We start from the raw sequence: 16,654 nt of genomic DNA, 5'->3' as shown, positions 1-16,654 counted from the left end.
GCTGTTCCCAGGCCGGACTCTCTGCTCCCGATCTCGCGCTGTTCCCGGGCCGGACTCTCTGCTCCCGATCTCGCGCTGTTCCCGGGCCGGACTCTCTGCTCCCGATCTCACGCTCTTCCCGGGCCGGACTCTCTGCTCCCGATCTCACGCTGCTTCTGGTCCATATGTGGTAGTGAATTGTCAGAGACTCAGAAACATTTATTGTACACTACCGTCAATGACCAGCAGATGGCGCGCACGCCCCTCCGCCGCTCTATCCCAGCAGCTGCTGCCTCCTTGGTTGCGCCCAGTTCCTCTCTGTAGTCGGCATCTCTCTATGGTGGTGGCTGGACGATACCATTGAACAGGGAAGCGGGGGTGCTTTGCCGGTGTCCACAGTGGGTGACAGGAAGATGGCGCAGGCTCTGTCTGAGGACGAGTTCCAGCGGATGCAGGTAACGCTACACTGAGGCCTGCTCAGGTGACAACTGACGCGTGACGTCATGATAAACAGCACGCTGACGTCATGTGTGAGCGGTAGGGAGGGTTTGGTGAAGAGCCGCAGTCCCAAATGTCGTTAGTTTTTCTATCACACGGAATGAATGGAGGTGGAAGATCAGCTGATGCCTGCCAGTCATTGTGTGCTGAGGACTGAGCGCTCACCAGTCATTACCAGGTGTCAGTGACGTCATCTGTCGGTATCAGGTGTCAGTGACATCAGACTTGTGCCAGGAGCCAGTGACGTCAGACATGTGTGCCAGGTGCCAGTGACATCCGACATGTGTGCCAGGTGCCAGTGACATCAGACGTGTGCCAGTGACATCAGACATGCTAGGTGTGCCAGGTGCTAGTGATGTCAGACATGTGTGCCAGTGACATCAGACATGTGTGCCAGGTGCCGGTGACGTCAGACATGTGTGCCAGGTGCCGGTGACGTCAGACATGTGTGCCAGTGACATCAGACATGCTAGGTGTGCCAGGTGCCAGTGATGTCATACATGTGTGCCAGTGACATCAGACATGTGTGCCAGTGACGTTAGACGTGTGCCAGGTGCCAGTGACGTCAGACATGTGTGCCAGGGACGTCAGACATGTGTGCCAGGTGCCAGTGACGTCAGACTTGTGTGCCAGGTGCCAGTGACGTCAGACATGCTAGGTGTGCCAGGTGCCAGTGACGTCAGATGTGTGTGCCAGGTGCCAGTGACGTCAGACATGTGTGCCAGGTGCCAGTGACATCAGACGTGTGCCAGGTGCTGGTGACGTCAGACATGTGTGCCAGGTGCCAGTGACGTCAGACTTTTGTGCCAGGTGCCAGTGACGTCAGACATGCTAGGTGTGCCAGGTGCCAGTGACGTCAGACCTGTGTGCCAGGTGCCAGTGACGTCAGACCTGTGTGCCAGGTGCCAGTGACGTCAGACATGTGTGCCAGGTGCCAGTGATGTCAGACGTGTGCCAGGTGCCGGTGACGTCAGACTTGTGTGCCAGGTGCCAGTGACGTCAGACATGCTAGGGGTGCCAGTGACGTCAGACATGTGTGCCAGGTGCCGGTGACATCAGACATGTGTGCCAGGTGCCAGTGACATCAGACATGTGTGCCAGGTGCCGGTGACGTTAGACATGTGTGCCAGGTGCCAGTGACATCAGACATGCTAGGTGTGCCAGGTGCTAGTGATGTCAGACATGTGTGCCAGTGACATCAGACATGTGTGCCAGGTGCCAGTGACGTCAGACATGTGTGCCAGGTGCCGGTGACGTCAGACATGTGTGCCAGTGACATCAGACATGCTAGGTGTGCCAGGTGCCAGTGATGTCATACATGTGTGCCAGTGACATCAGACATGTGTGCCAGTGACGTTAGACGTGTGCCAGGTGCCAGTGACGTCAGACATGTGTGCCAGGGACGTCAGACATGTGTGCCAGGTGCCAGTGACGTCAGACTTGTGTGCCAGGTGCCAGTGACGTCAGACATGCTAGGTGTGCCAGGTGCCAGTGACGTCAGATGTGTGTGCCAGGTGCCAGTGACGTCAGACATGTGTGCCAGGTGCCAGTGACATCAGACGTGTGCCAGTGATGTCAGACGTGTGCCAGGTGCTGGTGACGTCAGACATGTGTGCCAGGTGCCAGTGACGTCAGACTTTTGTGCCAGGTGCCAGTGACGTCAGACATGCTAGGTGTGCCAGGTGCCAGTGACGTCAGATGTGTGTGCCAGGTGCCAGTGACGTCAGACCTGTGTGCCAGGTGCCAGTGACGTCAGACATGTGTGCCAGGTGCCAGTGATGTCAGACGTGTGCCAGGTGCCGGTGACGTCAGACTTGTGTGCCAGGTGCCAGTGACGTCGGACATGCTAGGGGTGCCAGTGACGTCAGACATGTGTGCCAGGTGCCAGTGACATCAGACATGTGTGCCAGGTGCCGGTGACGTTAGACATGTGTGCCAGGTGCCAGTGACATCAGACATGCTAGGTGTGCCAGGTGCTAGTGATGTCAGACATGTGTGCCAGTGACATCAGACGTGTGCCAGGTGCCAGTGACGTCAGACTTGTGTGCCAGGTGCCAGTGACATCAGACATGTGTGCCAGGTGCCAGTGACATCAGACATAGGTGCCAGTGACATCAGACGTGTGCCAGGTGCGAGTGACGTCAGACATGCTAGGTGTGCCAGGTGCCAGTGACATCAGACGTGTGCCAGGTGCCAGTGACATCAGACAGGTGTGCCAGGTGCCAGTGACGTCAGACATGCTAGGTGTGCCAGGTGCCAGTGACATCAGACGTGTGCCAGGTGCCAGTGACATCAGACATGTGTGCCAGGTGCCAATGACGTCAGACATGTGTGCCAGTGACGTCAGACATGTGTGCCAGGTGCCAGTGACGCCAGTCATGTGTGCCAGGTGCCAGTGACGCCAGACATGTGGGCCAGGTGCCAGTGATGTCAGACATGTGTGCCAGGTGCCAGTGACGTCAGACATGCTAGGTGTGCCAGGTGCCAGTGACATCAGATGTGTGTGCCAGTGACGTCAGACATGCTAGGTGTGCCAGGTGCCAGTGACGTCAGATGTGTGTGCCAGTGACGTCAGACATGCTAGGTGTGCCAGGTGCCAGTGACGTCAGACATGTGTGCCAGTGACGTCAGACATGCTAGGTGTGCCAGTGACGTCAGATGTGTGTGCCAGTGACGTCAGATGTGTGTGCCAGGTGCCAGTGACGTCAGATGTGTGCCAGGTGCCAGTGACGTCAGACATGTGTGCCAGGTGCCGGTGACGTCAGACATGTGTGCCAGGTGCCAGTGACGTCAGACATGCTAGGTGTGCCAGGTGCCAGTGACGTCAGACGTGTGTGCCAGGTGCCAGTGACGTCAGATGTGTGTGCCAGGTGCCAGTGACGTCAGATGTGTGTGCCAGGTGCCAGTGACGTCAGACGTGTGCCAGGTGCCAGTGACGTCAGACGTGTGTGCCAGGTGCCAGTGACGTCAGACGTGTGTGCCAGGTGCCAGTGACGTCAGACGTGTGTGCCAGGTGCCAGTGACGTCAGACGTGTGTGCCAGGTGCCAGTGACGTCAGACGTGTGTGCCAGGTGCCAGTGACGTCAGACATGCCAGGTGCCAGTGACGTCAGTCTTGTGTGCCAGGTGCTGGTGACGTCAGACATGCTAGGTGTGCCGTGGTGTCACCAATCAGTGATGCCCCTTCACCCTGCTGTCGGTGCCATCCTGTGCTACCCTGTCAGTAATTGTGGCATGAGGTTGGCTGCAGGGAGGAGCCATAGGTGTCCTGGTACTGCTGGGTAGTGCCCATATCATTGGCTGTAACGTCCCCGTCACCACTGAGTTGTGGGTGATTAGATTGTCAGCTCTGTGGTCGCCTGCGGTCAGACTCCCCGTATTTCAGGCTGGGGCTGCCCTGTCGTCCGTGCAGCAGTGTATGGAGCGCTGGGTGACAACTCTGAGGGCGGTGGTAATGGCTGGTTGATCGGTTGTCGCCCCGTTTCCCAGGCACAGGGTCACATTCCTGTGATTTCCCGGCATGCAGCGGTGCTTGCCTGGTCACATGTCTGCACCATTAGTTCTGCATCCCGTGCTCGGCGGCCCTCGGTGTGACTGGAGTCCTTGTTTGCGAGGTCAGCGACTGCTGTAATTACAGGGACCACAGACCTAACGTCTGCAGCAAGGCTATTGTTCCCTGTTATCAGCCGTTCTCTGCCTCCTTATCACATGATGTGTCTCTCTCCTATCACAGGCTCAGCTCCTGGAGCTCCGCACTCAGAACTACCAGCTGTCTGACAACCTGCGGAAAAACAGCCAGGGTGAGTATAACCCCCATCCTCCCTGAGTAATCCCTCCTGTACAGTCTTTCTTAAAGGGATTGTCCTTGTAGAGCTTTAGAGATACAGTGGGTATGAAAAGTATTCAGACCCCTTTATATTTTTCACTCTGTTTCATTGCAGCCATTTGGTAAATTCAAAAAAGTTCATTTTTTTCACATTAATGTACACTCTGCACCCCATCTTGATGGAAAAACAGCAATGTAGAAAGTTTTGCAAATTTATTAAAAAAAACCACTGAAATATCACATGGTCATAAGTATTCAGCCCCTTTGCTCAGTATTGAGAAGCACCTTTTGAGCTAGTACAGGCATGAGTCTTCTTGGGAATGATGTAACAGGTTTTTCACCCCTGGATTTGGGGATCCTCTGCCATTCTTCCTTGCAGATCCTCTCCAGTTCCATCAGGTTGGATGGTGAATGTTGGTGGACAGCCATTTTCAGGTCTCTCCAGAGATGCTCAATTGGGTTTAGGTCAGGGCTCTGGCTGGGCCAGTCAAGAATGGTCACAGAGTTGTTCTGAAGCCACTCCTATGCTATTTTAGCTGTGTGCTTCGGGTCATTGTCTTGTTGGAAGGTGAACCTTCGGCCAAGTCTGAGGTACAGAGCACTCTGGAAGAGGTTTTCATCCAGGATATCTCTGTACTTGGCCATATTCATGTTTCTTTCAATGGCAAACAGTTGTCCTGTCTCTGCAGCTGAAAAACACCCCCATAGCATGATGCTGCCACCACCATGTTTCACTGTTGGGTTTGTATTTGGCAGGTGATGAGCAGTGCCTGGTTTTCTCCACACATACAGCTTAAAATTATGACCAAAAAGGTCTATCTTCGTCTCAAGAGACCAGAGAATCTTATTTCTTATAGTCTGGGAGTCCTTCATGTGTTTTTTTAGCAAACTCTATGCGGGCTTTCATATGTCTTGCACTGAGGAGAGGCTTCCGTCTGGCCACTCTGCCATAAAGGCCCGACTGGTGGAGGGCTGCAGTGATTAGTTGACTTTGTGGAACTTTCTCCCATCTCCCTACTGCATCTCTGGAGCTCAGCCACAGTGATCTTGGGGTTCTTCTTTACCTCTCACCAAGGCTCTTCTCCCACGATTGCTCAGTTTGGCTGGATGGCCAGGTCTAGGAAGACTTCTGGTGGTCCCAAACTTCTTCCATTTAAGAATTATGGAGGCCACTGTGCTCTTAGGAACTTTGAATACTGCAGAAATTCTGTTGTAACCTTGGCCAGATGTATGCCTTGCCACAATTCTGTCTCTGAGCTCCTTGGCCAGTTCCTTTGACCTCATGATTCTCATTTGGTCTGACATGCACTGTGAGCTGTGAGGTCTTATATAGACAGGTGTGTGCCTTTCCAAATCAAGTCCTATCAGTTTAATTAAACACAGTTGGACTCCAATGAAGGAGTAGAACCATCTCAAGGAGGATCACTAGGAAATGGACAGCATGTGACATAAATATGAGTGTCTGAGCAAAGGGTGTGAATACTTATGACCGTGATATTTCAGGGTTTTTTTTTTCAATAACTTTGCAAAAATGTCTGCATTTCTGTTTTTTTTTCAGTCAAGATGGGGTGCAGCGTGTACATTAATGAGAAAAAAAATTACATTTTTTGAATTTACCAAATGGCTGCAATGAAACAGAGTGAAAAATTTAAAGGGGTCTGAATACTTTTCGTACCCACTGTATGTGATTACCAACACAAGCGGAATCAGGTGTGACAGATCGGTGCCTGCTGGGCTCTGCCTTTGGTGGTCAGACACCTTGTCCCTTGAATCCACAGGTGACTGACCACTGAACTGAGCTGATACCTAGAGTAAAAGATGCTGCACCGCCCCTTTTACATTGTACGTCTAGCTGGAGGACCCCTTTACTGTGCCGTTCGCGATAACCTGCCAGTCATATCCGTAACACCATCTACTCTTCCAGAACTCTCATCTCTGCGTCAGAAGCATGTGTCCATGGAGAAGGAGTACCAGAAGGCCCAGAAGGTGAGGTCGCCACTGTCATCTGGTGATTTATCAACACGGGGGGGAAAAAGGAGAAAAATTGGTGAATGTGGGAACCAGCTGGAGCATTTCTCAGAGAATTTATGGAAAGCGAAAGAACCATTACTGTACTGAGAACAGGGGTCTCCTTACCCCCCTGAGGCTGACCGCCTGCTGCCATTAGTGTGACCACCACTACAGGCATTCTGTGCTGGGACCCTCATCAATCAGACATTGACCTTTCCTGCAGGAAGATCCCTTTAACAGATCTCCTTTTTTTCTATGTCTAAGGGGCTCAGTGGGGTTTTCTTGTATATTAGTTTTCCCTGGAGCGTCCCTTTAACCATCTGCTCGCAGCGGAGGCCGTGTGCCCTTTTCCGTCGTTCCCCTTGCTCTTGTGTTTGTCGCCCTGGTGCTGTTCTGTTTTTTTATCACTGTTTCTGCTTTATTCACAGGCCCTCAGCAAAAGCAAGAAAGCCCAGGTAAGACGGGACCCCCAGAAATGAGCAGGACCCCCAGAAATGAGCAGGACCACTGATTCTTTGCATATGGCGGTTAGCTTGCAATAAAGTTATTACTGTGGCGCAGCTTCCAGGGGCTTCCAGTCTCGTCTGATTGCTGCATGGCTAGAGCAATATTAAGGGGGCATATGTGTAACAATGTACAATATCTGTGCCCCCTTAGCTCGTTCTCATAAATGGCTTTACACAGCAGGTTTAAGTGCTGCATTCAGTGCTTCAGAGCTGAACTTATTCTTCTCCTATCTGAGTAATACAAGCAGGAGGGGACCTAAGGATGGCGGCACCTTTGGGATCTCATTGGTATGTGGTTTCTGGTGTCCTGAGTTACTGTCTTACTGCTCCTGCAGGAGGTGGAGGCGTTATTGGGGGAGAACGAAATGCTCCAAGGAAAACTACACAGTCAGGAGGATGACTTCAGGCTGCAGAACAGCACCTTAATGCAGGAGCTGTCCAAGGTACACAGACGTTAGGGGGTCTGCCCGCTCCGGGGTGGGGTTTATTGCTGCCTGCTTGCTCACTCATGTCTTTGTACACAGCTGTGCTCCCAAATTGAGCAACTGGAAACCGAAAACCAGCACCTGAAGGAAGGGGGTCCGTCTCCGGGGGGCATCCCCGGAGCTGCGGAGGGCGAGCTGAGAAGACTACAGGCAGAGAACACTGCGCTACAGAGGACTATAGGCTGTAAGACTCGTAGCCTCAGTGATTGGGGCCATTATATCATATGGGGATTATCACCCAGCTTGCCCTGATACTGAATGGCAGATCAGCCTGACTATCCACCGTACAACCCCTGCCTCATTGGGTAGATTTGCCATTCACATGTCTGGGTGACAATATCAATAGCACAGCTACGTTGGCAGATACATTGAATTTCACCCAGCTTTCCAGGAGCGGATACAACTCCCATTTACTACCTGGCCACAGTTCACACCTGCTGCTTTCTTGTATGTCCATTTATTGGGGTGATTTCTGCTTTGCAGCCATTCAGGAACGACATGAGAAGGAAATGGCGTCACTGAAGAGCCACGAAACGCCGGCCAGTGGTCTCCGCAGCTCAGGTGCAGGTCAGGAGAGCGGGGCCCAGGATGTACAGACAGACGGACAGAGCCCTGGACAGCAGGTGGTCTGCACTGCGCCGGCGTCAGTAGTGGTGCGCTGTATATAGGGATGCGGCTCTTGTGACCTGTTGTCTCTTATAGGATGGCGAGCAGTCCAGTAGCTGGGAGCCAAGGGAGGATAATCTGCAAGGTGAGTGGGCCGCCATCACTGAGGTCAGCCCCCACATGTGAGAGGGAGATAGCCAGGCACCTGTGACGCTGCTTATCCCCACGAGGAGAAAGAATCGGGCATGCCGTGTCCATATCTCCTACAAAAGCGGCAAGTGTGGTCAGTGATCATCCATTGCAGTGGTCTTTAAAGGGGCTGACCCATTTCAGGGGTCCGAACTGGATTTACTCACCCTCCCAGGATCCAGCGCTGCTTCGGTCTGACGGCTGCATCGGTGACGTCACGTCAATCACTGAGACAAGCTGTCCTGCCAATGTAGACAGCACAAGTTTTCAGGTCATTGATTGGCTGCAGTACTGTCAACGTAACCTCACCGCTGCAGCCCATTAACAAATGCAAGGAAGCACTGTACCCCAGGAGTGTAGTAAAAGCTCAGGTTTTTTCTTTTTCTACATCCCTGTGCTAATTGAAAAAAAAATCTTTGGAACAGGACAATCCCTTTAAGCTGCGGCTCCAAGCATCAGTTTTAAACAATTCTGTGAGCTTGTGCTTCTACACAGCAATCAATCCCAACAAGCAGCGCTGCAGTGTAAAGTACTGTGAGGGTCCAGCGTAGTGTCCTACCTGGAGGTGGATGTAAGACCATTTCAGTCTTCTATATATATAGGACGAGCCCCTGATTTGTAGCTGTGCCCTAGCAGATCAGAGCTGCAGTGTAAAGCATGGAGCACAGTCTGAGTACTTTCTCTATTTCTTCAGGTGTAACACTGAAACTGGCGACACAGACGGAAGAGAACAAACTGCTGAGAGACAAACTAAGCGCATTACAGGTTGGTACTGCCGGATTGTGGTCCTATGTGGGTAGATTCTCTGGATTATACCGATCGATCTCTGCTGGTCTTACATGATCCAGGGCAGGGATCTGGCACAAATGTTCTCCATTTTTATGTGCAGGGAGAGCTCTCCAAACTGCAAGAGGAAAGTACAAAGGTACGACCCAAGTTCTGCACTTCTCTATCACACTATGTGTTCATCATCATCATCCCCATTTGCAAGATCTCTGCTTGCTGTCTGGTTCAAACTTGTATAGACCTAACGCATCAGCCAGGTGAGGATTAACTGCACTTGTATCCAGACAATCATCTGTGAGCTGAGCGGCCTGGGCTCCAGACTGCAGGCCTGCGCTGATACACTGCAGCAAAGTGTTAGGAAAGAATCGAGATTTGTGCCTCTTTATCAGGTCTGAACACTGACAGCAAAAAGTTGTGAAACCTGAGGAAGTGGATGATAAAGCGGCAGAAGTTCCCACATTCAGTGATTGCACAGATCTGATAATCCAGCCATTCTGTTATCTGATACTAATGAGGATTTTTCCTTTTTTACTGTGATAGATTTCTGAAAAGTTAAAGAAGAAACATGACAGGTGAGAGACTAGTGGGTACAGAGGAGGGTGCAGAACGCTGCGGTACGGATGCTGCAGTAGGGATGCTGCGGTACGGATGCTGCGGTACGGCAGGGTGGTTCTTATTCTGAAGATGTAGTGAAATGTTCATTGGATCAGACATGAGGCTCCTGATAATCCTAAATATAAGATTATCTGGGAACCTGTGCAGCATGAAAGTGGGCGACATGATCTGCTCCCTGCAGCATGAACCACAGCAAGAAGTGTAGACCGGCTCAGGAGTTACAGGACACCACGTATTACTGCCAAACCTGCCACAAGTCAGGGAAAACGCAGCTCACACTATGAACCGGGCAGCAGTCTGCTCAGCTCCGGGTCACTGCTGGGAAGACTTGGCATGATTAACAAATCTATAACAAAGAGGAAGAGACTAAATAGGCAAATCCGAGCTGTTTTCCCCTTAGCTTGGTCCCTCTCCTTTCTGTGGCCTGGCTCTTCTCCCTTCCATTCCCGAGCTCCTTTACATAGTTGGCCCCCTCTCCTTTCTGCACCTGGCACCTTCTCTTTTCTGTGCCTGGGACCATCTCCTTTTCGTACTCAGGCCCTTCTTTTTTTCACGCCTGGCACTTTCTCTTTTCCGCATCGAGGCCTCTCTCCTTACCATGCCCGACACCAAGCTTCTCTCTTCTCTTGTCCCGGGCTTCTCTCTTCTCGGGTCCTGGGCTTCTCTCTTCTCAGGTCCCGGGCTTCTCTCATCTCGCGTCATGGGCTTCTCTCATCTCGTGTCATGGGCTTCTCTCTTCTCGGGTCCCGGGCTTCTCTCTTCTCAGGTCCTGGGCTTCTCTCTTCTCGGGTCCCGGGCTTCTCTCTTCTCGGGTCCCGGGCTTCTCTCTTCTCGGGTCCCGGGCTTCTCTCTTCTCGGGTCCCGGGCTTCTCTCTTCTCGGGTCCCGGGCTTCTCTCTTCTCGGGTCCTGGGCTTCTCTCTTCTCGTGTCTCGGGCTTCTCTCTTCTCGTGTCCCGGGCCTCTCTCTTCTCGGGTCCCGGGTTTCTCGTATCCCAGCTTCTCTCTTCTCGTGTCCCGGGCTTCTCTCTTCTCGTATCCCGGGCTTCTCTCTTCTCGTGTCCCGGGCTTCTCTCTTCTCGTGTCCCGGGCTTCTCTCTTCTCGTGTCCCGGGCTTCTCTCTTCTCGGGTCCCGAGCTTCTCTCTTCTCGTATCCTGTGCTTCTCTCTTCTCGTATGCCGGGCTTCTCTCTTCTCGTATCCCGGGCTTCTCTCTTCTCGGGTCCCGGGCTTCTCGTATCCCAGCTTCTCTCTTCTCGTGTCCCGGGCTTCTCTCTTCTCGTATCCCGGGCTTCTCTCTTCTCGTGTCCCGGGCTTCTCTCTTCTCGTGTCCCGGGCTTCTCTCTTCTCGTGTCCCGGGCTTCTCTCTTCTCGGGTCCCAGGCTTCTCTCTTCTCAGGTCCCGGGCTTCTCTCTTCTCGGGTCCCGGGCTTCTCGTATCCCAGCTTCTCTCTTCTCGTATCCTGGGCTTCTCTCTTCTCGTGTCCCGGGCTTCTCTCTTCTAGTGTTCGTGCTTCTCTCTTCTCGGGTCCCGGGCTTCTCTCATCTCGTGTCCCGTGCTTCTCTCTTCTCGGGTCCCGGGCTTCTCGTGTCCTGGGCTTCTCTATTCTCGTGTCTCGTGCTTCTCTCTTCTCGTGTCCCAGGCTTTTCTCTTTGAGTCCTGGGCTTCTCTCTTCTCGTGTCCCGGGCTTCTCTCTTCTCGTGTCCCGGGCTTCTCTCTTCTCGTGTCCCGGGCTTCTCGTATCCTGGGCTTCTCTCTTCTCGTGTCCCGGGCTTCTCTCTTCTAGTGTTCGTGCTTCTCTCTTCTCGGGTCCCGGGCTTCTCTCATCTCGTGTCCCGTGCTTCTCTCTTCTCGGGTCCCGGGCTTCTCGTGTCCTGGGCTTCTCTATTCTCGTGTCTCGTGCTTCTCTCTTCTCGTGTCCCAGGCTTTTCTCTTTGAGTCCTGGGCTTCTCTCTTCTCGTGTCCCGGGCTTCTCTCTTCTCGTGTCCCGGGCTTCTCTCTTCTCGTGTCCCGGGCTTCTCTCTTCTCGTGTCCCGGGCTTCTCTCTTCTCGTGTCCCGGGCTTCTCTCTTCTCGTGTCCCGGGCTTCTCTCTTCTCGTGTCCCGTGCTTCTCTCTTCTCGTGTCCCGGGCTTCTCTCTTCTCGTGTCCCGTGCTTCTCCCTTCTCGTGTCCCGGGCTTCTCTCTTCGGGTCCTAGGCTTCCCTCTTCTCGTGTCCCGAGCTTCTCTCTTCGGGTCCTGGGCTTCTCTCTTCGGGTCTTGGGCTTTTCTCTTCTCGTGTCCCGGGCTTCTCTCTTCTCGTGTCCCGAGCTCCTCTCTTCTCCTGGTCTTCTCTCGCTGCTCCTTGGCTTCCCTCCTCCTACACCCCAGCTTCTTTCTCATTATGATTTCCAGTTGCTCATGGTCGAGTCACACAAAATGACAGGTTGCCTTTTGTGATTGAATGGACTCCTCGCTTAGGTAGCGCAGACTTGGCTCTTGTTTCTCATGAGTTGGAGCAGCCGGGCAGTGTTGTCCCTGCATTGCTTTCAGCTCTCGCTCCTTCCATGTGTGACTTCTTCTGTCCTCCACAGTTATCTCCGTCTCCAGACAGACAAGGAGGCCCTGTACAATGACAGCCGGTGAGTCCATCATCCTTCGGTCGGGGGAGATGTGGGGGTTCTGATCAGCGCTGACTTTTGACCTTACTGCCTGCAAACCAGGACGAAAATAGAGGAAATCCAGCAAAGGAAAGAGGAAGAGCTGAAAGCCTCGACCTCCCGGAACCAGAAGCTGCAGCAGGACCTGAGCGCGGCTCAGCAGGTACTGAGGGCTGATCGCATCTGAAGATGTCCTCCTTGCCTCCACATTGGCGCTCCTTACCACCGGCCAGCCTTCGGACGTCTTCTCTTGTCACTGGGCATAGTTTTGCTCTGTAGTTTGTTATTCAGATTATTTTTTCCTTTTTCTTTTTCCATGCGGTATGGAGCTATTTTGTTATGCCATTTTTATATGTTTTATATTTTTGTGATCTCAGAAGGAAATAAGTATTTTTCTATTTTTATTTAATAGCACAAAGTATCACTAGAAAACCTATTAAACTGTGACTCTAAATAGGGAAAAGATCGGGAAGTGTCATGGCCGCTACATGCGCTGTATACTTAGCGCTCATTGAGCACCGTGTATATGGTCAGGCAGGGACTGTAATTAAAGGGGTTGTTCAGGCATCTGACACTGATTACCTCTTTTATATGAAAGGTTATCAATCTCAGATCAGTGGGGGTCTGACACCCGGGACCCCCACAATCTGTTATTAGCTCTAGCATGGAGACATTGAACGGTTCTGAACAGCACAGGTGCTGCATACCAACTCCTATTCAACAGCTGGTCGGTGGGGGGTACTGGGTATCGGACCCCCACTGATCTGATATTGATGACCTATCCAACGGGTTTATATTAGATGCCCAGACATGCCCTTTAACGCCTTCCATCATTTCTTGGGAGTCCTGTCTGTGAAAGCTCTGCAGCCGCAGACATTTAGAAATGACCCTGCAGATGTCTACAGACGGTGGCTGTGCCACGAGTGGTTAAAGGGGTATGACATTCATGTCTTATCGCAATGATATCTCCAGGACTGGAGAATGAGAGGCTTGCCAATATGCGCTTTTCTTACATAAATTAAAAGATCCATGTGTGTGTGCACGCTGCTCTCCAGCGCACGCCCGATCCTTGCTCTCAGGACAGATAAATATCTATGCTTATCCTATTTCCAGCACCCCTTGCCCTTTAAATTACAGTTTTCACGTGACTTCCTGATGTATCAAATCAGAAAGTATGTAGAACAAGTCTGTGCTGCCTAGGAATGCAGTACATTGTATAACAGGTAAAACATCTTGTGTTACTACCTACTCACATAACGTGTCGGCCATAAAGGTAGTAATTGCAGCATGGAGGACATGCGAGAGAGTCCTTGCGGCTACTATGGTGTCAGGACGAGCCCCTCAGATTAACCCATGATGGCTTTTAGTCCAGGTTCCCCTCCTACGAAAGCTTGTGTCCTATCACCCTCCCCTTCTGGATGAAAGGGGCGGAAAGCCCCCTCAATGGGGGTCCATTATTGGCGGAACTAACATGGGGTAGCTTTATACCTGAGTCCATCCCTACGTTTTCTAAAATAGCCGTCGGAGATAGAGCAGCACAACTCTCCTCGATGCTGTGGGTTGTAGTTTCTTCACCGGTCCGCTGCCTTACATTAAGCTTTGTCCCTACAGACTTGTACTGACCTAAAGGATCAGATCCAGAGCCTGAAACAAGACCACGAGAAGACCCTTCAAGGACTCCAAGAGCAGGTACCTTGGGCACTGCCCCCCAGGCCTGGCACCGCTGAGCGCCATCTTGTGTTTCCAGCACTGAACTCTCTCTCCTGCTCTTCTCCGGTCCCCCCGTCGCCTCGGCTCCTCTGTGCCGCTGCCTTCCCCGGGTATAGGTAGCGTGGCAAAGCGCCGAGAGCCAGGAGCAGGTTGACAACATTTTGTCAGAGAACGATGCCCTGCGTACCAACCTAGCCGCCTTGGAGCAGGTACTACACCCCTCAACATTACCCAGATCATATGACGAGCCCCGTCTCACTGCCATCCTCTCAATCACACTTGGCGAAACCTCTCTGCTTATGCAAGTGTTTGGCTGAAAATAATTAAAGGGGCAGGACTGCTTTTTCAAATTTATTTTCCTTCCCCAAAACAGCGCCACCCCGTCTACAGATTGTATGCGGTGCGGTATTGCAGCTTAGCCTCTTTATTTGCGATGTAGCTGAGTTGTAAAACTAGACCTGGGACAGAGGTGGCGTAGTTTGTGGAAGGAAGCTGCCATGTTTTTCTAATCTTGTATCACTATGCGAGCTTTAGGTTTTATGTTCCCCCTGTAAAGCAATGTAGATGTGGTGTCTGGGTCACGTGATGTGCTACGTTGTGCTCTGCTGGGGGTATCCTGTAAAAAGCAAAAATGGCCATTGTTGGGACCCCTATGATGAGCAAAATTAAGGTGCAATGGGGCCGAGTTCCCGCACAGGACGCAGCTGCACATCTGGACTTACCACCATTCATGGGCAAAAATTGGGCTCTGGGGTAAATGTTAATGTGACCGTTGCATTATTGGTGGAGGGGATGGTGTGTACAGTGTCCAATACATCCATCTGCATGTGTCTTAAAGGGATATTTCTATTTGCTAAAGTGATGGTGTATCCCTTAGATAGGCTATCACTTCATAATCAGTGGTAGTGTGACCTCGGGGACCCTCACACTGATCCTGACCCCATCTTAGTGCCATGCTGCAGTTTCCCTGCACAGAAGTTGGACGGCGCCACTGCTCAAACTAAAACTAAAGGGGCTCGATGGGGGGGAAGGGGAATCATAGAGGTCAGATCATAAAGCAGTGGCACATTCTTGTGAGACCTACAATTTTAACTAATTTTGGTTGGTCCGTTCACCACTTTGTGCACACTTGAGCATGAGATGAGCTCTTCTGCCCCCTAGATTGAGTGATTGGTGGGGGTCTCAGGACCGCTCTGAACAAAGGCGGCACCATATCAAAATGATTTAAAGGTTTAGTTATGGTAACTAATTATTCATGGTTCTCATTGACTTTTGTATGCCTCCATCTTCCACATCTCATCACCACCTGACGATTTGCATGGCTGCCCCCTTCATCCTTCAGCATGGGCTGCACAGTCCTGTGTCACTTTTTCCGTGCGTCGTTCTGTCCATTCCTGTTCTTGGCGTCCATTACAAACCTTTCCTTCATTGTGTAGATTCAGACGTCCAGAACGCAGGAGCTCAGCTTATTACGGGACCAGGGCGCAGCGCTGACGGCAGAAGTGCAGCAGCAGCAGAATGACAAGGAGGCGCTGCTGGCCCAGAGAGAGGACCTCAAAACCCAGCTGCAGGTGGGCTGTTCTAGTAGGGGCACCGGGCCAATTACCAGACCCGCGGGCTCCACCGGTGTCTACCATTCATAGTGGCTTCTCTTACAAGTAATCAATATACGGTCATCTGAAGCCTGAGGCTGCACCACTGACAGATGGTGATGAGCGCAGGCCCCCTTCTGATGTAATATCTGTGTCCAGCAAACAGAAGGGACCTGTCGTCATCAGACTAAGCAGTGCAGCGTCAATCTTTCATTTTAAGTGGTCTTACATGGAGGATATTATTATTCACATTTTATTGTACACCATAAGACCAGCTAAGCAGCTTAACCCCTTCCTGACATAAGACTTACTGGTGCTCCTATGTCATGTGCAGTGTATGGAGCGCGCTCATGAGCTGAGCCTGTGCCGTGCACTTGGGTGCTGTCTGTGTGTCGTTGCCATCCACTTCAGGCTTCCCTGACAGCTGAGGGACTACTGAAGACCCCTATTGCTGCCAACTTTGTACTGCAATGAAGCCCACCCTAAGATCATTCATTTTATTACGTATTGCTATGCTGAAGTAGTGCAGTATATAATACACATGATCAAACAATCACAGGGTCAAAGAAAAAGTGAGAGTATTTCTAAAAAAAAGGTTTATAAAAAAGTTTGTATCTTTCCTCTTTCTCCAATTCAAAAAATAACTAAAATAAACGTATTTAGCATCGCCATGTCTTCTGAAGTCCGATCTGTCAAATTAGAAACACTTCAATTTCAGTGTCGCCATAATGTCACCGACCCAAAAGTAAGAGGGAACCCCCCGGAACAAAGGCAGACTTTTTTTTTTCACTACACATGGAACATTTTCCTGTCTCTTGGTGCATTACATAAATAAATGGCGCCATCCAAAACTAGAACTCGTCTCACAAAAAACCAAGCCTCTTACAGCTATGTCCATGGCAGTTGAAAGAAGGGAGGAGAGACAAAAGCACAACAACTGAAAATTAGCTTGGAAGGTGTTAAAGGGGTATTGTGGTTTCATAACTTTTCGTTTATAGATCATCTTTCATTTGCACCAGCCGTAACGCCCCTTTGAGGGATACTACTATTGGTAATATGTCACAGGTGTCCACTGTATCCCCCTCTCTCTCGTTTGGGCAGGAGTCCAGCCGTGCCAATGGCCGACTGCTGGAGCAGCTGCAGGAGCAGAAGCAGGAGGCTCAGCAGCTGCAGCAGGACCTCGAAGAAGCCCGTAAGGTACTTGGGGTTTTTGCACCTTC

At 51.5% G+C, this 16,654-nt stretch overlaps 1 protein-coding gene across 2 annotated transcripts in view; it reads left to right on the top strand.

Moving 5' to 3' along the window:
- The first annotated feature begins 264 nt into the window (after positions 1-264).
- Positions 265-16,654, top strand: part of GRIPAP1 (GRIP1 associated protein 1) — a 50,499-nt gene continuing 34,109 nt past the window's right edge. Inside the window, exons 1-17 of one of the 2 annotated variants that reach the window (XM_077284206.1) lie at positions 265-434; positions 4,210-4,276; positions 6,227-6,288; positions 6,741-6,767; positions 7,154-7,261; positions 7,343-7,487; positions 7,787-7,926; positions 8,006-8,054; positions 8,793-8,863; positions 8,988-9,023; positions 9,425-9,456; positions 12,067-12,114; positions 12,196-12,295; positions 13,744-13,821; positions 13,959-14,051; positions 15,279-15,413; positions 16,536-16,631. In XM_077284206.1, the coding sequence (XP_077140321.1) occupies positions 393-434; positions 4,210-4,276; positions 6,227-6,288; positions 6,741-6,767; positions 7,154-7,261; positions 7,343-7,487; positions 7,787-7,926; positions 8,006-8,054; positions 8,793-8,863; positions 8,988-9,023; positions 9,425-9,456; positions 12,067-12,114; positions 12,196-12,295; positions 13,744-13,821; positions 13,959-14,051; positions 15,279-15,413; positions 16,536-16,631 (1,329 nt within the window). In that variant the 5' untranslated portion in view covers positions 265-392. The remainder of the gene's footprint in view (positions 435-4,209; positions 4,277-6,226; positions 6,289-6,740; positions 6,768-7,153; positions 7,262-7,342; positions 7,488-7,786; positions 7,927-8,005; positions 8,055-8,792; positions 8,864-8,987; positions 9,024-9,424; positions 9,457-12,066; positions 12,115-12,195; positions 12,296-13,743; positions 13,822-13,958; positions 14,052-15,278; positions 15,414-16,535; positions 16,632-16,654) is intronic. The other variant, XM_077284207.1, reaches the window with a different exon arrangement.

The sequence above is a fragment of the Ranitomeya variabilis genome, chromosome 2, assembly GCF_051348905.1.
Source record: "Ranitomeya variabilis isolate aRanVar5 chromosome 2, aRanVar5.hap1, whole genome shotgun sequence".
NCBI lineage: Eukaryota > Metazoa > Chordata > Amphibia > Anura > Dendrobatidae > Ranitomeya > Ranitomeya variabilis.
This window is presented reverse-complemented; position numbering and strand designations above follow the sequence as displayed.